Source organism: Ornithorhynchus anatinus, chromosome X3, assembly GCF_004115215.2.
Source record: "Ornithorhynchus anatinus isolate Pmale09 chromosome X3, mOrnAna1.pri.v4, whole genome shotgun sequence".
Lineage (NCBI taxonomy): Eukaryota > Metazoa > Chordata > Mammalia > Monotremata > Ornithorhynchidae > Ornithorhynchus > Ornithorhynchus anatinus.
In genome coordinates, this window is record NC_041751.1 from 28,680,909 (window position 1) to 28,701,701 (window position 20,793).

The 20,793-nt window shown below is 39.1% G+C and overlaps 1 protein-coding gene across 2 annotated transcripts in view; it reads left to right on the forward strand.

Moving 5' to 3' along the window:
* EFNA5 (ephrin A5) overlaps window positions 1-20,793 on the forward strand; it is a 257,625-nt gene that overhangs the window by 204,127 nt on the left and 32,705 nt on the right. For both annotated transcript variants that reach the window (XM_007672819.3, XM_001513474.4), the window contains exon 2: window positions 1,192-1,484. In XM_007672819.3, the coding sequence (XP_007671009.1) occupies window positions 1,192-1,484 (293 nt within the window). The remainder of the gene's footprint in view (window positions 1-1,191; window positions 1,485-20,793) is intronic.

Consider the following 20,793-nt stretch of genomic DNA (forward strand, 5'->3'; position numbering starts at 1 on the left):
AATGAGTGGTTGAAGATGGAGGTTAGGGAGGGAGGAAGGAAGGAGCAGGTGTTTTGATGGGGCTGGGGGCAAAGGTGGAACGGATAGATTTTGAGAGGAGGCTAAATGACTTGGAGAAGACATTCCCCCAAATTAAACTGGAACATAATTTTCCATACTTCCATACCCGTTTCTGGAATGGAGGATTGATCAATGGCAGTCTCCCCAATAGCCTTTCTAGTTCTGCCCTTCCTATACTCCCTACAACTCTTACTATTAACCTGAAAATTATTCTGACTGAGGTTTCTCCCCTATCTCCTGTGAAATGGAAGTGAGACGAATGGTGTTATAAGAAAACGATTTCATTAGAGTTGTAAAGTGAGGTGTTTGGTCAACTCCTGATTATTTAAGAGGCAGTTATTCAGTTTGTGTAATGTCAGTCCAGGCCTGTTGCTTCTCCTTCTTTTCCTTGTGGTTTGTCTTTTGACCTTTTCACTACTTGTTAGTGCTTCCACCAGGGGAAAGGAAAAGTGGCACTCAAATAATTCCATTTGCTCCCTGTTATCAGATCTGGTAATAGGTTTGAGGGAAGGGAAAGAGAGGTTGAGACTGTTGGCAAAAATGAAGGTTGGGGGATTTACTGTGTATTTCAGTCATCCATGATCTCCTAGTCCAATACCTGGACAATCCAGAGTTGTAACAAGAGCAGTTGGTCAATAACACATTATTAAAAGGCAAAAGTTAGGGATGTCAAAGGAGATTAAGCTGGTCATTAGGACCATGATGGGTTATTAGTGGGAAAAGATAGGAGTGATGGAGAGCTCAAGAAAGTGTTCAGTTAATCATTCATGGATCTATCATCCATGGATCTATTTTGGGGAAAAGTTAGGCTGTTATAAGATACATCCTTGACCATGAAGAGGAGGGCAACCATCCCCCTGTTCTTCAAAGAATCCTTGAGTGTTCCAATGGGAAACATAATACTGGCTGGTTTGGCTCTTTTGAAAGCTTGTAGGAGTGGAAAAATGGGAAGACCTATTGACAGTGGCGACAAGGGTGAATTAGTAGTATAATATTTACTAGAAAACGGGCTCCTTTAAAGTAAGTTACCTAGTTTATAGAGTACATTAAATGTTGATGATACCATGCAGATTGTTGGTCCACAGCAATTGATCGTATCTTTTTTCTCCTCCTCTTTGTCTCCAACCTTAGATTCCAAAGGGGTGACTATCACATCGATGTCTGCATCAATGACTACTTGGATGTGTTCTGTCCTCACTATGAGGACTCAGTCCCCGAAGACAAAACTGAACGCTACATCCTGTACATGGTGAATTTTGATGGCTACAGTTCCTGTGATCACACCTCCAAAGGATTCAAGAGATGGGAATGTAATCGACCTCACTCTCCAAATGGACCTCTGAAGTTCTCCGAAAAATTCCAGCTCTTCACTCCTTTCTCTCTAGGATTTGAGTTCAGGCCAGGCCGGGAATATTTCTACATCTGTGAGTATATGGAGATTTATCATATTGCATAGCAGCTGGAAAAAGGCAGGCTAATTTTTCACCTATGTTTCATGGAATTGCAGAGGGCTGGACTATATGCATTACAGATGTCTCCTAGTAAATTCAGAAATCAGTATCCCCAGATATATTAACCGGGAATCGAGAGCACAAATTAGATTAAAGGCCCAGCTTCTTTCCCCATATGAAATTGTGTGTCAGTGAACCACTGCTGACTTGTATTTCTTTTAAATGAAAAGACATTGCTTCCAAAGCAGAGAAACAAGAAAAAAAATCCTGAAAAAAATTAAAGGAAATAATTAAATTTACATACCATAGAGGCACTGAATTTCTTATGCAGGTGTCAGCAATATCCTTTCAATCATCCACAGTTTCAGTGGAGAAAGCCAAAACTCCTGCGAATGTCAGCAGGCTTAGGATAAATGTTCTCTTTGCACCAAGGAAAGACAATTATTAAGAGCAGCTGTGCCTTAAGCAGGAAAGAGAGTGAAGAACTGCATAGAGTATAAATTTCAAGTGAACTGGTATGAGTGAGTTTACCCGCCAGTGACTAGAAAATGACTATTTATGGAAAGTACTCTGGACACTTCCACCTCCCTCTTTCCTAAATGCAGCGTCGCTTCCCATCATTCAGGGAAGAGCTCATGCTGGCAACTTTGTAGTGTACCTGAAATCTTGGGTTTTCCAACAAGCCTCAAGTACTGTACTTTCCTATTTTTCCATGTTGCCACACTTAGATGAGGAAGTTAAAACTTGTAAACAAGGTGTGGATCTCCAGTAAATAGTGCCTTCTGTGCTGGGAGTTGGCCTTTTTACTGTGAAACAGTTATTCCACCTCAATTCACCACAGAAACTGAATACAGAACATCCCTTTTTTTTCAGCCTCATTTCAACCTGGTTTATTTTCTATTTTGAACCTACAGGGAAATGTACACCCAGTGAATTGTTTTGAGCTCCTTTCTTTCCCACAAAATAAAGTTTTATAATAAGAAAGATTTCACCAACACAAAACAGTGCCTTGTTCTCTCTCACTTATATGAGAATGTAATAAAAAAGGAGATTGAATGGTAACAGGTTTTTTTTATTCCAATACTGATTTGCTGAGGTAGTCATGAGAAAACGTGTGAAAGCTTTGTTGTTGTTTCATATACTGTAAATAAAAAATACTAAATCCAAAAAAACTGAAGAAACTGCCACATAAGTGACTTTGCACTTTCTATAAGTGATGTCTAGTGAATTCCATTTGGGGCTCATGTGCTTTCTTTGAACATAGTAAGAACTGAACAAATGCCACAATTAGCATTATTATCATCATCATTATTATTATCATTACCAGGCTATTGTGAGTCACATAGTTGGGAGATAATTGGGAAAGCTTTCTTTTTGGAGGAGGTGGGGTTTTTGGAAGGCTCCTCAAAAATTTCCTATGGTTGCCCACCCATCACCACATGAAACAGACACTCCTTGCCCTTTGTCTTTAAGGCACCTAATCAACTCATCCCCATCCTTGCTCACTTCCCACTTCAACCCAGCCTGCCCACCTTGCTCCTCTTTACACCAACCTACTCACTGTATCTCAATTTTCTTTATAATGGCATTTGTCAATGCTTCCTATATGCCAGATACTGTACTAAGCGCTCGGGAAGATACAAGCTAATTGGGTTGAACACCATCCCTGTCCCACAAATGGCTCAGTCTTAATCACCCTTTTATGGATGAGTTAACTGAGATAGAGAGAAGTTGAGTAACTTGTCCAAGTTCACACAACAGACGAGTAGTTGGAGCCAGGATTAAAACCCAGGTCCTCTGAATCTCCTGCCATGTTCTCCCTGTGGCTTGGACCCCCCACTTTCTCCATCTTCTAAACCCTACTAAAAATCCTACTTCCTCCAAGAAACCTTCCCTGACTAATCTCTCTTTCCTCCCCTTACCCTTTTTTCCCCTTTCTTCTGTTGACTATGTACTTGGATCTGTATCCCTTAAGCATTTTGATACTCAGTCCACACCCAGCCCCACAACACTTACATACGTATCCCCGTACTCTGCCCCTTTCTCTATCTGTACTTTACTTATATTGATAACCCCATGTGGGATAGGGACCATATGTCCATCCTGATTATTTTGTATCTGCCCCAGTGTTTAGAACAGTTCTTGGCATATAGTAAGTCCTTAGCAAACACTACTAGTATTATTATTAGCCATGAATGAGAAAACTAACTAGGAAGGTTTTACTGCTTAATAATAAAATGCTATGCCGGCATCAGAATATATTAGAAATGTTCTTATTGACTTCCCAGGCTGGAAAGCAACAATTAAAACAAAATTCAAGAAAGAATGTCAAGTGCTGGGATAAGAAATCAACACATGGTCAAACTAGTTAAAAACATGATTATTAGAAAATACAGAATCCATTGAGCTTTATAAGCAAGACATTGTTATTCAAATACACCCATGGTGCTTATGACTGGTTTTTCCTCATTTGTGGTTAAATTCAATATTTCACTAAAAATCATTATGTGTCTTCTATAACATTCATTTAACGGAGTCATTTAACTGTCAAGGGCTCCCATCAAAGTAATTGTTCGAAAGTGCTTTAAAATATCAAGAGCTTTATGCTGTTCGGCTGAGTTTAGCTGGAATTACTTTTTTAATGAAAGGTAAAATAGCACAAAATTAGCAGTGAAGAGATGTTCATTTACCAGGAGAGTATTGGTCTGGTATTCAGTGAAATTAAATTTTCAACCGTGTTTCAGGCACAAAAGCATTCTTTCCCTTTTTTTTTTTGAGTTGAAATATTTCTTCCTCTTCCTTTCACTCCACCATGAGCAGAAGCACAGGAGCACCAATGCAATGGGCCCATAGAAGTATTTTGTACTATGGGAACAATTAGGCCCAAGGAAATATCGAGAGAGAGAGAGAGAGAGAGAGAGAGAGAGAGAATTGTCCATCAGAGAAACCATCTCCTAATACATGTTCAGTGATCGAGGAAGGAATATGGTTCCTTGCCTCTTAATTGAAGTTTTCAGCATACTTTCTAGCACAGAAACAAGCTCTGATACCAATCTGTCCATTTGAAACGCGCTCACGACCATACAGGTTGGAGATTGAGAGGATGGGGCAGAAGACGCAGTTTAACTCCTCATTGGATTTGAGCTGTCACCTGACTAGTCTAAGTATTCAGCCTAGAAAGAGAAATCTGTAACATCCAGGATGTAAGAGAACAGAAAGAAGATTCAATCTTTACAGTGATTGAAGAATCCCAAAATGCAGTGATGAGGTTTTATATGAGGAAGAGAAAGGGATAAAGATGGGGTAAGAAAGTTATTTTATACCAAAATAGTCACCTTTTTACTTAGAAGCTTTATAATCAATAGAAATAGTAAGCAAGCCATTATTTTGAGTCCCACTTTCTTGGAGGTCAGAGGACTTGATTCAGAGATTTGACAAATGTCTGTTTCACAATCCTTTGTTTTCCTTCTCCTTATTGCTGCTTATACAGAAAAAAAAGTATTCTGAAACCATTGATTTTTGTCTTTAAAATCATAACTTCAGATCCCTCATGCTGTCTCTATCCTGATAAAAAATACAGGCATAGTGCACAGTGTTTTCTCTTTTCCTTGATGACATTATTTTGAGTATTTTTATGGTGTGTTACACCTGGGTGTTTATCGTATCTGACAAGGATTATCTCTCTTCCTTAGGAATATTAACTATTTATTATTATTATGGTATTTGTTAAACGCTTACTCTGTCCCAAGCACTGTTATAAGCACTGGGATAGATACAAGGTAGTCGGGTTGTCCCATGTGGGGCTCACAGTCTTAATCCCCATTTTACAAATGAAGTAACTGAGGCAAAGAGAATTTAAGTGCCTTGCCCAAGGTCACACAGCAGACAAGTGGCGGAGCAAGATTAGAACCCGCGTCCTCTGACTCCCAAGCCAGTGCTCTTTCCACTAAGCCATGCTGCTTCTCTAATATCTTTTATGAGAGTTGCATTCAACATTGTTTATGCTAAATTACATTTGAAAAACATCGGATTAACCAACAAAAAGCCCAATTGTTAAGATGGAGGTAGTCTTAAAACAAGAACTTTGATTTAATAGTATTTCAGGGCTCAGGTCTAATAGCCGTAAAGAAGGGTGGACTCCATACTTGCTCTATATATCTTCCGTGAGACCATGCTCTTACCTGCTAGTGTCCCAGCAGCATACTAGCTGTGTTGATTTAGTTTTCTACCGCCTTGCATTTTGTGACATCACTGGACACCGCCTTTGTAGAGGAACTGGGTGACAGCATACAGCTCGGTGTTGCCAGTGCAAATGCTTGGTTGTGTATAGGGTTTTCCAGATGCAGGCTGGTAGTTTTCAGACTAATAGTTTGAAGAGCTCTGCTTATTTGGAGTCATAGTTCCCAGTCAGTTGCATATTCAGCTTCCATACAGGATCCTTATTGGGTCCTCAAACACTGCCGCGTAGAACAGGTTAAACAAGACTGGCGGACAGCAATCAGAAAGGGCTTGACTGTCTCGGAACAGAGTCTAAAAGGGAAATCTTGATATAAAAAGAAACAAAAGGAGGATGACCAGACACTAAAGACCAAGAAATGTAAACAAACTCCCACTGATATTTTCGTGACAAAAAGAGAAACTAAAGGAGGAATAAGCACTTAACACTTATATTTATGCACCTCAGCAGTTATGCATATTTTTTACATATTAATGTGAACTACTGATCTGTTTTTTCTTCACTACTTTTGCTCTCAATAGTCATATCATTTTGTAAATGCCTTCTGCTAGACTTATGCTTCTAGAGGACAGGTCCTGTGTCCCCTACTTACTCAATATTTCTCTTCCAAGCATTTTCGACAGTTGTCTGCACACTAGGTAAACACTAGATAAACACTACTGACTCGTTGCTTGACTCAGGGCTTTCACCTGATTCCGTGAAACTATGGAGAACCCAGTATTTTTCCCTTTGCTGTAGTTCTGTAAATGCTTTCGGGAAAACCCATAAAAGAATGTTTTCCACTACCAGAAATGTAATTTATCTGTATTATACGAAATAGTTGCCCAAAGTCATGTAGTGTTGGGGGCTCTCTTTTTTTATTTTTGCCGACACTTTTTCATTTATGTTGATGGAGTCTCCTGTTGAGAATGACAGAGAAGATGAAGTGAGTGTATGTTTCTAGAGTGATTGTTGATTGTCACACCCAGACAGGTCCACTGTAATGCAGGTCACACAGAATTTCACTCCAAGAAGGAGACCTCTACTAGAAAATGCCAAAGTCATTTGCTAAGAAAAAACAAGCTTTTGGCTTGTGAGGTGACACTAATGGTTGCCCTTTGCAGCAGGGTGGAACTCCTACCCCTTTGAGAGTTAGCCTTGATGAAAAATACAGGTAGTCTTATTGAGGGCTGCCATGAAAAGATAGCTGGGGAAATTGCTTAGGGGTGAGCAGTCTTGCTGACAGAACCAGAGAGGAGTGTCAAGAGGTAACTGAAAAGGGGGCTACGAGTGAGGCCAAAGGAGAATATGGTCTTGGATCTGAAAGTGCCAAGGGGGCCCTTTTGCCCCCAATTGTGTGCAACTGTAGTACAATTCCACGCCTGTGTCAGGCCTTCAGCTTTAAAGCCCTTTAGAGAGATGGACTTTTTAGGATTGGTTCACTCACTGTGGAATCAGAATTTTCCCGTAGATAGTTGGGAAAACTTCTACTCTTAAGTTTGTTATGCTGAAAAAAAATCTGTTGCTCAGGATGCTGGTAATATCACTGGCGTGGTAGTCATCCCTTAAGGATGGTATAGAGATAGAAGTATAGAGCTGTAGTTTTTCATTATCTTGGAGAGCTATAACCCTGAAAGTCTCATTAGAGTAAAGATCCTTACAGAGTATTGAAAAAGACTTATATATCACAACAGTATACCAGCTGTGTATCCCAGCCTCTTTTGTGAAATGTATTTCATATTAGAATGGATCATGAAACAGGGCACGATCTAATACACGTCTTTTTAAATTCTCATTTCATAGTTTTGATGTTTTAATGTTTGCTGCTAACTGCTGAACCTCTGTTTTATGTATCTTAATGAAATGGTTTGTATTTTGTACTTGCACTTGAGCCAACTTTATTGTCACAAAGGGTGCAATTTTATAAATTGGAAATATAAATAACTTGAAATTGGATAAAATAACTTACTTGAAATTATCTGGGCCCCCCTCAAAAAAATATTTTGGGTGGGTCTGAATAACCTTTAATGTTTTCCCCAGATTCAACACAACTAGATAGCTTGTTGCCAGAAGTTATGGTTAAGTAGGGATAGCCCTGGAAGAACTGATGTTAGAGGAATAATTCAGTGGCCAACAGGGCCACAGAAACAACAGATTTGACATCTACTTAGAGAAGGAATTTCAGGGGCCTGTAAAGGTCATATTTGGTTTTATTGGTGTTTTCTTCAGGCACAGTTCCAAATAAAAAGGTTTATGTATTGGGCTTTACCTTTTCTAGCCAGTGTAGCAGTCAGTATTAAAAAAACAACAACAAAAAAAACCCCATTGTGATAATGAGACTCTAGGGGATAGAGTTTGTTATATTCAAATACCAGGTCAAGAATTTTCATCTAGATCTAAATTCCCCAAAGAAGGAGAGTTATGTCTTGAATATGTCCTTGGAGAAACCTGCTTTTATGAAATGGAAACCTACCAAGAAATTATCGACAGCACTACTCTGGGTACACATTTGGCAAACTATGCAGCAGCTTTTTGGATAGTTTATTACTTATTGAACCGTGTTTAAAGTACCCAGGTATAACGTTAGATGAATTTGAAGGAAATTTATGTCATATTAGTCAACCTTTTTCTTCATCAGTTTCTCATCCTTTTTTCATTTTCTCATCCTCATAGCAGGAATAAGGTTTCACCACATCCAGAACTAGGTGACGATTCCCCTAGGTTAGGGACAGGCACAAGGAAAATGATTTGAAATGTATTTCTACAGGAGCAAAGATCAAAGGGAACTGGAATTATCATCATATCTTTGTGCTCCTACTTCCTGCAAAAAGTGTCAGCCCAAGGAAATACCTGGGGGTAATCTTTTCAGTTCCTCTAAAAGACATCCCAAATGGCCTTTTCCGAGGAAACCTCTTTGAGCCGCTCCTTGATTTGTCAGCTATACCAGGCTACAACTAGAGACCTACAAACCTACTCAAGCCTCCACCACTATTCATTCAGGTTGCGAGGTTGAATCTAGGAACAAAGTGAATTAGCTAAAAGAGCTACAGACAGATAGTGGGCCAAACCTGGGTTACAGCTCTGTGCCTGGAACTGACTCACTATGTGGATAAATGATTTCATTTTTTAGGGTCTTTCTTTTCCCACCTACAAAAGACTATCAACTCCTATGTACTTTGTAGTAATATTATGAGAGTAAATGAGATCGTTTACTCCCAGTACTTAAACCCTGAAGAAGAAAGGCTCAGAATAAAATTCAAGTTATTAAATAAAGGAATGTTCTGGTTATTACTAAAAATGATTCTAGTGTAGTTCCTCCTCAGGGGAGGAAAGCTTCTGTCATTTTCTTAGTTTTGGAAAGCTACAGTCTTCTTGCTTGGTGGTATTTTTATCATTATTATGTAGGATTTGTTAAGCACTTACTATGTGTCAAGTACTGTTCTAAGTGCTGGAAGTATAGCGTACAGTATATCGTCCATTCTATAACACTGGGTTTTCCGGTCCCCAAAAAGACCATAAAGTTTTTGGCCTTGTCAAGAGTCCATTCTAGCTAAGGATTGTTTTAGTTAGGTATCCAGTTCGGGAAGGGCTGGTTATTGTAAGAGATGTTTCTCTTATTCTCTAGACTATATGCTCAGTGTGGGCTGGGAGTGTATTTGCTAACTCTGTTGTATTGTACTCTCCCAAGCACCTAGTACAGTGCTCTGCACACAGTAAGCACTCAATAAATACAATGGATTGATTAATCCCATCTAGGCAGAGAGGGAAAAGTGACTGCTTTTACAACAGAAATATGCAAAGGATAAAAAGTTCAATGCTTCTTTCATCAAACACAATCTGTTGATCCCATGTTATTTAGCGCCTGTGCATTCACTCTCTAGAAATGCCTATTGAGAGACCATGGCAACAGTACATCATTAGACAAAGAAAATCTAGCTTTATCCACTGCTTTAGTACACCAACCTTGTATTTGTAGGTGCCATTGTCTTTCTGCCCCAGCTCCTGGAAAATATTATCAAGCATGAGCCCCGAAGCACAGTACGGCATTGCTCAAGAATGCAATTCAGTGGGTACAGGAAAAGTTCTGGGAGCAGGGATAGATCAAGACCCTTTCTATGGGCCACAAAGCCATTCCGTTTGGGAGGAATGCCCTGCTCCCTTTGGGCAGTGAACATGTCTACCGATTCTGTTATATTGCACTCTCCTATGTGCTTAGTACAGTGCTCTGCATGCAGCAAGTGCTCAGTAAATACCATTGCTCGATTGATTTGCTCCCTTTTGGTCCACCTGGTCTTTCAGGAAATAGGAGACCTGGGTGCTATTAAGCAAGTTTGGTTGCTCTGAGAAGTTTGCTGCGATCCATGGGCCGTTCTGTGATAGTAGCCTAAGGAGTTGAAGGAACCCTGTTTGAGCCTTTCCCCATCAGAGTAGTGCAGGTAGGTCCAGTGCTGATCAACCTATTCTGTGCGTCCATGTGCAAGAAAACATGCAGATAATTATTGATCACCTTACAGAATCATTACAGCATAGAAGGAGGCAGTGTGTCTACATTAGGAAGTCTTGATTCCTTTTTGGACAATTAGGCTTTACATTGGTTAATTTAGCTGTCTACAGCAAACTCTTCTTTGGGCTGACAGTTCACATCAATTCTTATTTTTTCCTGAGAGTTGCTTACTATAATAAAAACGGTGTCAAAAAACCTGACTTCCCAGGGTCAGTAATAAACCAGCTTTGCTCACTCTTGCTAAGGTAGACATTTTGTTAATATAATTTATTTTCCTCAACTGATAGTAAACTTTCTCATCATGTATGAGGAATAGACTAGTAGATATTGCCTTTTTACCTATAACTAGACTCCTAGTCGTGTTTTCATTAGGTCAAATAATACCATAAAAAAGTTGGAGATAGGCTTTTGGTGTTTATTCATGCTGTTCCACCACTTCTTTATTGCCCCTCCCTCTGTCCAACATTGGGATGCAACTTTCTAGACTTTGATAAGAAAAAGCAGCAATTCAATGTGACCTGTGACATAAAAAACCAATAGAAATGACTTCTTGACAAATGTATAGTATAATTGAGTCACAGAAATAATCCATTTGCAGGCTAAAAACATGTTTTGTTTTATTTTAAAGAGAGGAATGTTTATATAATGAAACAGTGTCCTTCACTTGGAAAATGGAGACTTTTCTGAAAATTCCGTGCTGTGTTTATGATAGAAGGTAGAGACTGTTTCCTTTCTTCATTCTCACCAGTCTTAGTCAAACCTGGAAGAATGCACCTTTTTATTTAAGGAATGAGATTAGAGAATTGTTTCTGCTTAGTGTTGTCCCCTGCCATCTTTAGGGAAGCATGAATGGAAATCAGAAGCTCTCAAATGAACATTTTATCGGACTGTGTAGGCAATCCTGGATGTTTTTCAGACTTAATTGTATTTTCTTTTATGGAAACAGTTGTTTATTATCCAGTGCCCTGCTAACCTTTCAAACAGGATCTGATCGGCTTAGATGTTGACGTTGCTTTGACAACAGTGGGTCTGGACCCACCGCTTCTCAGGATTCTTGTCTTTGATAACAGATTCACCCAAATTACTTGAGAAATTCTGAGTAAAATCAAAGTGACAGGAAAGGAATGCCAAGAGTATTTTTTTAAATTTTTATTTTTACATTTTGTGATACATTAGTTATTCAAGCAAGTTGAATTTTAAAAGGAAATTCAGGCCTCACTAAGATTGTTGATAAAAGGACGAGGAGCTAATAAAAGAAATCAGAAAAAGTGAGTGTTAGTCTATTATAAAGGAAGCTGAAGAAAACTCACTAACTAATAGATTTTGACATTGGTAGTGTTCATAAAGTCGTCAAAGGGAATATTAAAAGCTATTGAATAATTTGGGACTTGATATAAGCCCACATTCCGAGTTGTAATAAATAGAAGTGAAAGCCCTAAGACGTACTAGCTCTTACTTGAAGAAAAGTTTAATGAAAATAATTTTGCTGGGTATTTCTAAGTACCACTTAAGAACCCAATAGGGGAAATATGTAACATTGAAAGCGAACTGAAACCTATTTTATGAACACAATAAATACTGTGTGGAGTCTTGACCCTCTTTAGGAGGAAGAACACATTATATCACCCCTTGCTGCTGTTTATCATGTTGAGACTAGATGTTCACATGGATACAAATTAAAGCATTGTTTCTTTTCTCCACTAGTTTTAAAAGCAGTTCCATCAACCAGAGAAATAATGCACCTGATGAGTTGTGTAATTTTTCAGGGAAGCAGTAATTCTCAGATTTATAAAGATGTAATGTTATAGTAATTTGGTTTCTGAGTTAACTGAAAACAGCTTAATGAGCTGCTGTATTGTGTGTATGCACTGTGGAACATAGAGCAGATGCCAGAAGAAATGGAAATAACATGCCAGTGACACTTGGAATAACAAACAGTGTTTATGCTCCATTGACTTTGTGTTGTCAGCATGTTATTCTCAATGTTTCTCACAGTAATTTATTAAGGCAACTCAGTTTTAGCTGGTTTTGTCCATAGGCCATGTGTTATAAAATGCAGTTGTATGTCCACAACAAGTATACAGGGTGTTCAGCTATTTTGAGAACTGGACAGTTAGATCAAAATAAAGGTAATGGAGACATAGTCACACACACACAAGAGATTATATTGTAAGGATTAGAGCTGTAGTGCTTTTCTAAGCGACAGATTTGTTAGGGTGGTAATATAATGGGTTTTTCATAATGGCATTTCTATATGTTTTTCCCCTTTATCTATGCTTTCTCTTTTACAACTGAAAGGCCAAGTAATTCTTCGTTTGAAAGCTGTCAACAGCCTCACAGCAGGTTTATATTATCTACCTAGTTCTTTATGAGGAAATATAAATCACCCCTAATGAGACTTTTCACAGGCAAAAATATGTAGAAATTCATTGCAGTGCTTTGCTAGCTTACCAAAACATTTCTCTTGGATCGAAAACTCTCTATCAGCCTTGACCGAACTACTCTTTGTTCCTTTGGGAAGTTACTATTAAAATTTAAAAATTATTGCCCAAGGAACTTAAGCTCCCTGAAGAGTTTTCTATTTACTCTCTCATTCCAGAGTTCAGCACAGTGAATGTGGACAGTATCACTCATTCGTATCAATAGTATTTTAGTATCTTATGGATGAACTTCCTAGTGAATGGCTTTTTTCTCTGCGTACAGCTTTAATTTATTTAATAAAAGAAAATATGGAGAATGTAATGAAATATTTTCTTTCCATAAGACTGTTTTAGGCATATTCTGTGATTGAGAGTTGTGAAAGGAGCTTTAACTCCTAATATATCAAGGCTTCACTTTGAAATTCAAAGCTCTGTGAAATGTGTCTAGTCTAAGTTCAAGTATAGCCACAGAAGTCTGCACATTTTGTCTGAATCTCTTTAGAGCTTCCCAGTCTTTACTGTGCTTAAAGTAAGAACTTCTTGCTGATTTTGCCCAGCATTTATTTAGACACTATTGTAAAGTGATGGATCATGGTGATATCTCAAGGAAGAAGAAATACCACTGGATAATTTGTGTGTGTGTGTGTGGGGGGGTTATAAGCTTTATTATTGCCCTATTAAGTGGGACCAGTTTTATTTTTCTTCCCATTTGAAGTGTGGATTTAATCAGAGTGACAATCAGTTTTATTTTCCTGAGTGCTCACTGTGTGCAGATCATTGTACCTAACACTTGGGAGATTTAACTGCATTTAATTGCCTTTGAATATATGTCTTGAGAGTTCACTAGGAATTATTCAACTCTGTAATAACTCTAGACTAACTCTAGAAGCAGCACAACCTAGTGGAAAGGGCACAGGCCTGGGAGTCAGAGGACCTGGGTTCTAATCTTAGAGAAGCAGCGTGGCTCAGTGGAAAGAGCATGGGCTTTGGAGTCAGGGCTCATGAGTTCAAATCCCAGCTCTGCCACTTGTCAGCTGTGTGACTGTGGGCAAGTCACTTAACTTCTCTGTGCCTCAGTTCCCTCATCTGTAAAATGGGGATTAAGACTGTGAGCCCCACGTGGGACAAGCTGATTCCCCTCTGTCTATCCCAGCGCTTAGAACAGTGCTCGGCACATAGTAAGCGCTTAACAAATACCAACATTATTATTATTATTATTAATCCCAGCTCTGCCACTTACCTGCTGGGTGACCTTGGGCAACTCACTTAACTTCTCTGTGCCTCAGTTCCCTCATCTGCAAAATGGGGATTCAGTCCCTTTTCTCCCTCCTGCTTAGACTGTGAGCCCCATGTGGGACCTGCTTACCTTGTATCTAATCCAACGTTTAGTACAGTTCTTGGCACACAGTAAGCGCTTAACAAGTAATACAAATATTCCTATTATTTAAATTATTAATAATGGTTCCGGATATCTAGCAATAAGCCTATTTTTTTGTGGTATAATATATTGAGTGGAACACAGGACTGTGACCAGGTGGGTAATCTCGAGCAAAATTGATGGTATTCATTTACTGCCTACTGCGTATTAAGCCCTGGACTAAGCAGTTGGGAGAGTTTGACCTCTCTGTGTCAACATTTTTACATATGGAAGATAGGGGAAATTGACAAATTCAAAAGCAACTGGAAATTGATATTCTCAACATTCTCTTTTAGTTGGCAGAGGGAGTGATTGAGCAACCTGAGTGGACTCTGGCTTGATCTCTGCTGGAATATAGTTTCAGGTCATTCTTGATGTGGTGAAGACTTTGAATGTCTTTGAAACCATTTTCTAATGACTTCTCTCACAAATGCACAGACTTGCCTTTCTTCATCAACAGTATTATCTTTGTTACTTTCCATACACTCAGTATGCATTCATTTTTAATGAATATACTGACAGGGTGTGCCAGTGCTTGAAATAAAGGCATACCTCCTTTTGTTTTGAAATATTCTGGCCATGCTATTCTCATCTAAATGTTTTTTTTTTCAGTTTCACATTGGGAGCAGCATACTCCACTTCTCCCCAGATTACTTCTGGGATTGGTGATGGGTTCATTCTTATCCAAATGTGACCCACTGTGATTTTAGATAAGGAGTGGTCGTTGTAGAAATTTTGTAGCTATTTTGTCCTTTTCGAATTGTCCTCTCAGCCAAGACTTTTGGTTTCAATCCTCTGTCTAGCTCTTTTGACTCTTTTCAAGTTCACCTTTGTTTCTGAATTTTTCAAAGTTCTATATAGTCTCTTAATCATCTTTAAAGTAGCTTGATAAAACAAGCTGCATTCCTCGACATTTTTCCTTAGGCACGCATGAATGCATGGGTGCCCTTCTGGACATTATTTGAAATGCCTCCGTCTTGATATTTTATTTCTTTCTGAGAGCTGTTTTCAACTTTTACCTTATGGGGATAGATCATAATCATTATCTATTCCCTTGGAGAAATTAGATTTGAGTCTTAATGTGGATAATGTTTTTAGCAAGCATGTCTTTGATAAATTGGTACTTGCACTTGGGTTTCTAAGAGGTTTTTAAACAGTCTTCTTAGACAGTAATGATTTTGAATTCTAGAATCTAGTGGCTTGAGTCAGGGCAGATGATGTTTTGCCTGTTGTTGAGGGTCTGAAGAAGATTCTTTGTGTCTCTACAGGTAAGTGTTTGGTCTAGTTGTAGGTGACCCTGTCGGGAATTTCCTGATCCAGTGATTTCATTGCTCTTTTTTGGTATCTTGTATTCATAACACATAGATTGGTGGGCTTAGGGGAAATGACCAGTTGGACTTCTCATTTACTTCTCTACCCTTAAAATGAACTGAATAATGACACACTTTTGATCCCACTCTTTGTATCTTAAAACAGCTTTAAGGTCTGCTCACACCATTGCACTTCCTGACCTTTTTCAAGGTACATCTTCCCCTTCCTCAGAGAACCTTCTACTTTCTTTATCGTTGACCTGCTGCTTTGGCCTGCGTATTTATGCAACAGATATCACAGCATGTCAAAAACAGTACAAGATCAAGTTCACTACCCTTGGGAAAATAATAGCAGTGTTTTTTACCGGCAGCATCACATGCTACAGAATAAGGTCAAGCCCTGGTTTGGCTAGTCATGTAGTCTGCTTTACTAAGGTATCGCTAGTCCAGTGGGAAACAAATTTGTTGGATCTCAGTTTCACATGTGTAGGTTTAATTCAACCTTTTTCATTTCTTTGATATAAACGTCCAAGGGCAGGTCTGTTGATAGAATTTGTGTATTAATGCTTGCAACATTGTTTGATAGTTCTTCCAACTGTGATCTGGTGCATCCTGTAGGTGATGTGTGTTGCTGAAGCCAGTGTAGAAGTCACTCATTTTCCTACTTTGTGCCAGTTTGGGTGGTGTTTGTGGAAAACTTTTTACAGCAGAACATTTGGATTCCCAGTCTAAATGTTCTTATGCCTTGGGTCCCCCTCCATTATAGCCAGGCTGATCCTTGAATGATAAGAAAAAACATAATCAAACTTTCACCTACCTTGGAAGATATCTTGACACCTTCACCGCTTGACCAGCCCTACCAGGCAAAGCAGGCACTTTACAGAACTTGACTTTTCAACTGTTAAAAGGAGCACTTGCCTCAGTGGAACTAAATGCAGTTTTCAACACTAAGTGCATTAGAAACCTACTCACTATATACAGACTGTTAGGGGAAATAAGCTGCAATATTGACATGGAGTCTTTTTTCAGGCTGCATGGTCAGGGTTTGCATTACAGTGGTGTGCCACTGTGTAGTGAGTGGCACTTACTTGTATCCAAGTGAAAGGGAAAGATGTGCCAGAAACAGTCCTTCAGAGGTTTCTGACCACGGGCAGGGAGGGAGGATCTGGCTAGCCACTAAAACTCTATCAGTTTGGTCGAAGGACCTTGTTTTTGACCAACTCTGCTCTCAGGCAAGATGGAAATTAGAAAGGAAAAAGGTTGCTATTTTTCCTACTAGCCTCTGAACAAATGAGGATCAATCATAGTCCCTACAGTGAGTCCCACGGTCAGGGCTGGCCTGGCCCATTTTTGTGTGGGCCAATATGGCTATGCCCGTAATCAAGCGGCTGTTGAGGGATGGAATCTGTGATGAGGGGCATATAAGATACCCCTGGAAGTAAAGGAAATTCTGCCCCACAAGCTGATTCCCTTCACCCCCTGCTCAAGTTCTCAACATTGTCTATGACAAATTAGATTCTTGTAAATCTGTGTTTGAGAATTGTTCACTGTCATCATTTACTGAAGAAGAGCTGCTTGTCTTTGAAATGACCTTGTGGAGAGAGCACACAGGCGTAGGAATCAGAGGACCTGGGTTCTAATCCTGGCTCTGCCACTTGCCTGCTGTATGACCTTGGGCAAATCACTTTACTTCTATGTGTCTTAACTTTCTCATCCATAAAATGGGGATTAAATACTGTTCTCCTGCCTACTTTGAATGTGAGCCTCATGTGGGACAGGAATTATGTCCAAGTGGATTATCTTGTGTATACTGTAGTGCTTAGTACAGTGCTTGGCACATAGCAAGTGCTTAACAAATACCACAATTATCGTTGTTAGAAGTGATTTTAGCGGTTGGACAGTTTTCCTTCTCGCATAGCCTATTTAGTAGGGTTACATGTTTGTCTCATGGAGAATGTCCTTTTCATCTACTTGAATGAATATACTTGAGAATAATCGGTAAAATGGTATAAACTGCCCTTTATCACAGTCAGTCAATAAAGTGTCAATTTGTGATTGATATTAATTGCAAATATTTCTTTAGGCATGTTAACAAAGAGATTAGCTGTCAATGTGCTTTCTCAAAAGATTTTCCTCTCCCCCACCAGAAAGAATGAGCACCAAGAATAAATCAGTTATTATGGACTTTTAGATAAAGGATTAATGGTCTCAGAAATTAATTTGAGAAAACACGTATTTTATTCCACTTCAGTCAGGGTGTCACTGAAGGCATGATTTGTCACCTTTGATCAAATTATACAGCAGAGACACAAAATGGTGTAATTCATTCTAAGAAAGAATCAGGTTAATCAACAAAGCTGATGGGGGCTAAAATTAAACCAGACCCATATTTCTCAATTTTATGTTAAACTCTGCTTATATAAGGTGTCATATAGCACAAGCTATTAAGTCTTCCTTTACTCCTAAATTCCTTTAATGTTCCACTTTCTTTTTTCTTGTGTCATCTTTTCTCCAGAGTGTTTCAGTGTCAAATTTAGTGTCCCTATAAAAAGAATTATGAACATCCATTTAATATTCCATACCTCTGCAAACTATTCTATGGAATACAATATGATTCATCTATGAATAATGGTGATCAAACTGATCAAAATGATGAGAAATTGGTCAGAAGGAGTACTGCCAGATCTAAAAACAATAATAGTCAGACTGTCAATATGACCTTCACACTTTCAATGTGTTCAGCAAAATCAATTTCCCATAATGCTACTTTTTGAGGCTTATCATGTTCCAACAAATTAAAGAACAGGCATTATCTATTTCTCCTGTTAGGGTTCATTTCTCATTTCATAGGTGCTTTAATTTCTTTAAGAGAAATAAATTCTAAGGGTAATGGAGAGAAGCCCATACTTTGAAAGCCCTGCAGTTCTTGTAATGATCAAATTGTAGACAGAAGGTGTGGGTAGGTGAGAAGATCATTCTCTTTCATAGTGGGTGTCAAATGTAAAGTCACGAGATTTAGTATCAATTAATCAGTAGTATTTATCGAGCAATTATTGTGTGCAGAAAACTATTCTAAGCACTTGGGAGAGTAAATGCAACAGAACCAGTAGACATGTTCCTTGCCCACTAGGAGCTTACAGTCAACAGAGGGAGACAGATGTTAAAATAATATGTACATAGGTTTTGTTTTGGCTGAGGGTGGGGTGAATATCAAGTGCTTAAAGGGCACAGGTCCAAGTGCACAGTTGAGGCAGATGGGATTTGGAGTAAGGGAAATGAAGGCTTAGTTGGAGAAGGCCTCTGGGAGGAGATGTGATTTTAATATGGCTTTGAAGATGGGGAGAGTGGTGGTCTGTTATACGAGAAGCAGGAGAGAATTCCAGACCAGAAGGAGGACATAGGCAAGAGATCGGCAGGGAAACAGATGAGACTGAGGTAGAGTGAGTAGGTTGGTATTGGAGAAGAGAAGAGTGTGGGCTGGGTTGCAGTAGTAAATCAGCGAGGTAAGGTAGGAGGGGGCAAGCTGATCGAGTGCTTTAAATCCGGTGGTAAGGAGTGTCTGATGCGGCCCTGGTCGGGCAGCCATTGGAGATTTTTGAGGAGTGGGGAGATGTGAACTGAATTTTTTTTGATAAAAATAATCCAGGCAGCAGAGTGGACTGGAGAAGGAGAGACAGGAGGAAGGGAGGTCAGCGAGGAGACTACTGCAGTAGTCAAGGCGGAGTATACTAAGTGCTTGGATAATCATAGTAGCAAGTTGGATGGAGAGGATAGGGCAGATTTTAGCAATGTTGTCAGGGTAGAACTGACAGGATCTCATGACAGATTGAATATGTGGAGTGAATGAGCGATAATTGGATAATGCCAAGGTTGGGGGCCTGTGAGATGGGGGGGATAGTGGTGATGTCTACAGTGATGTAAAAGGCAGGAGAAAGCCTACTTTGACAGTATTAGATGGATGATGAGATTAGTTTTAACCTTGACTAACATTAATAGAAGTGGTATCTCTATTTAGGAATGAATGTTCAAGACAGTATCTTAGGATAAATTTAATGCTTTTTGTGCCTCAAGCTTGCTTGTAGAAATCATAAAATATTTTTAAATTTTGGATTTTATAAAACTCTCCTTTTTAGCATTTTCCATGTGTATGGGTCTGTATAACTGTATTCTTCATAAAGAAAAAATACTTTTGAAACTATTGCTTCTTTCAAATTAGCAATGTATGTTTTTTCCTAACCTAAATATGCACACTTTGTCTTTCTCTTTCAAATTAGCGATGTATGCTTTTTTCTAACCTAAATATGCACACTTTGTCTGTCTCTTCACTCATATGTGGCAATACATGTGGAATAGATGGAAAAAAAAAGTTCTCCCAAGAAGTCCTGTCATAGCTTGTTCAAATGACAATTCAGTTCAATTACTCCTGTGTTTGGCTTGAGGAATATTTTTTTTCCATAGACTTTTACAGATGTATATCTGATTTAGCAATTCGTTGAATCTGAAAAGTCACACTTTGGGTCTTTTTCTTTCTGCTGCCACATTGTGACCTCTAAGTTTAAGTTCTTCTTGAATTCTTCTTTTTTCCTTGGAAAAGCACAATTCTGGGGTCTTTTATTCTCTCTCATTTAAGATTTGTTAAATACACTACATCACTGCCGTTAGTTGTATGGCTTTTACAAAACGTCACCAAGTCCTCTACTCTGACCCAACAGAGTACAAGCTGTTGAGAAGCAGTGTGGCCTAGTGGAAAGAGCATGGGCCTGGAACAGAGGACCTGGGTTCCAATCCCAGCTCTGCCACCTGTCTGCTGTGTGACCTTGGGCAAGTCACTTAATTTCTTTGTGCCTCCATTGCCTCATCTCTGAAATGGAGATTAATACCGTGAGCTCCACATAGGACATGGACTATGTCAACCTGAATAGCTTGTATCTACCCCAGCGCTTAATACAGTGCCGGGCACATAGTAAGCACTTAACAAATACCATTAAAAAAAACCAAAACTGTTTCTGTTCCTATATAAGATTCCATTCATTTCCATGTTTTCATTATACTGTCTTAATAGCCCCATTGAAATAATGAGGTAATTACAAAAATGTGTCATTGGAATACATGGATAGCACGTTGACACATTCATAATTCTCTCATTGTCAGTGCATAATCTTCATCATCATCAGATAATATTTATGGAGTACCCTCATTGCCAGAGCCATCTTAATCACCCCAATTAGGCTAGGGGCAAACAGATTTGCAGGGGGCTCGCATGTTATTTGTGATATCATTATTTCACATTGGGTATAGTGATATTAGAGCCATCTCCCAGGTTTAACTGAATGGTCCAGGGAGACGACTGATCTGGAAATGCATCTGCCCAGGCTGTTCTAGACTGTGAACTCGTTATGGACAGGGACCGTGTCT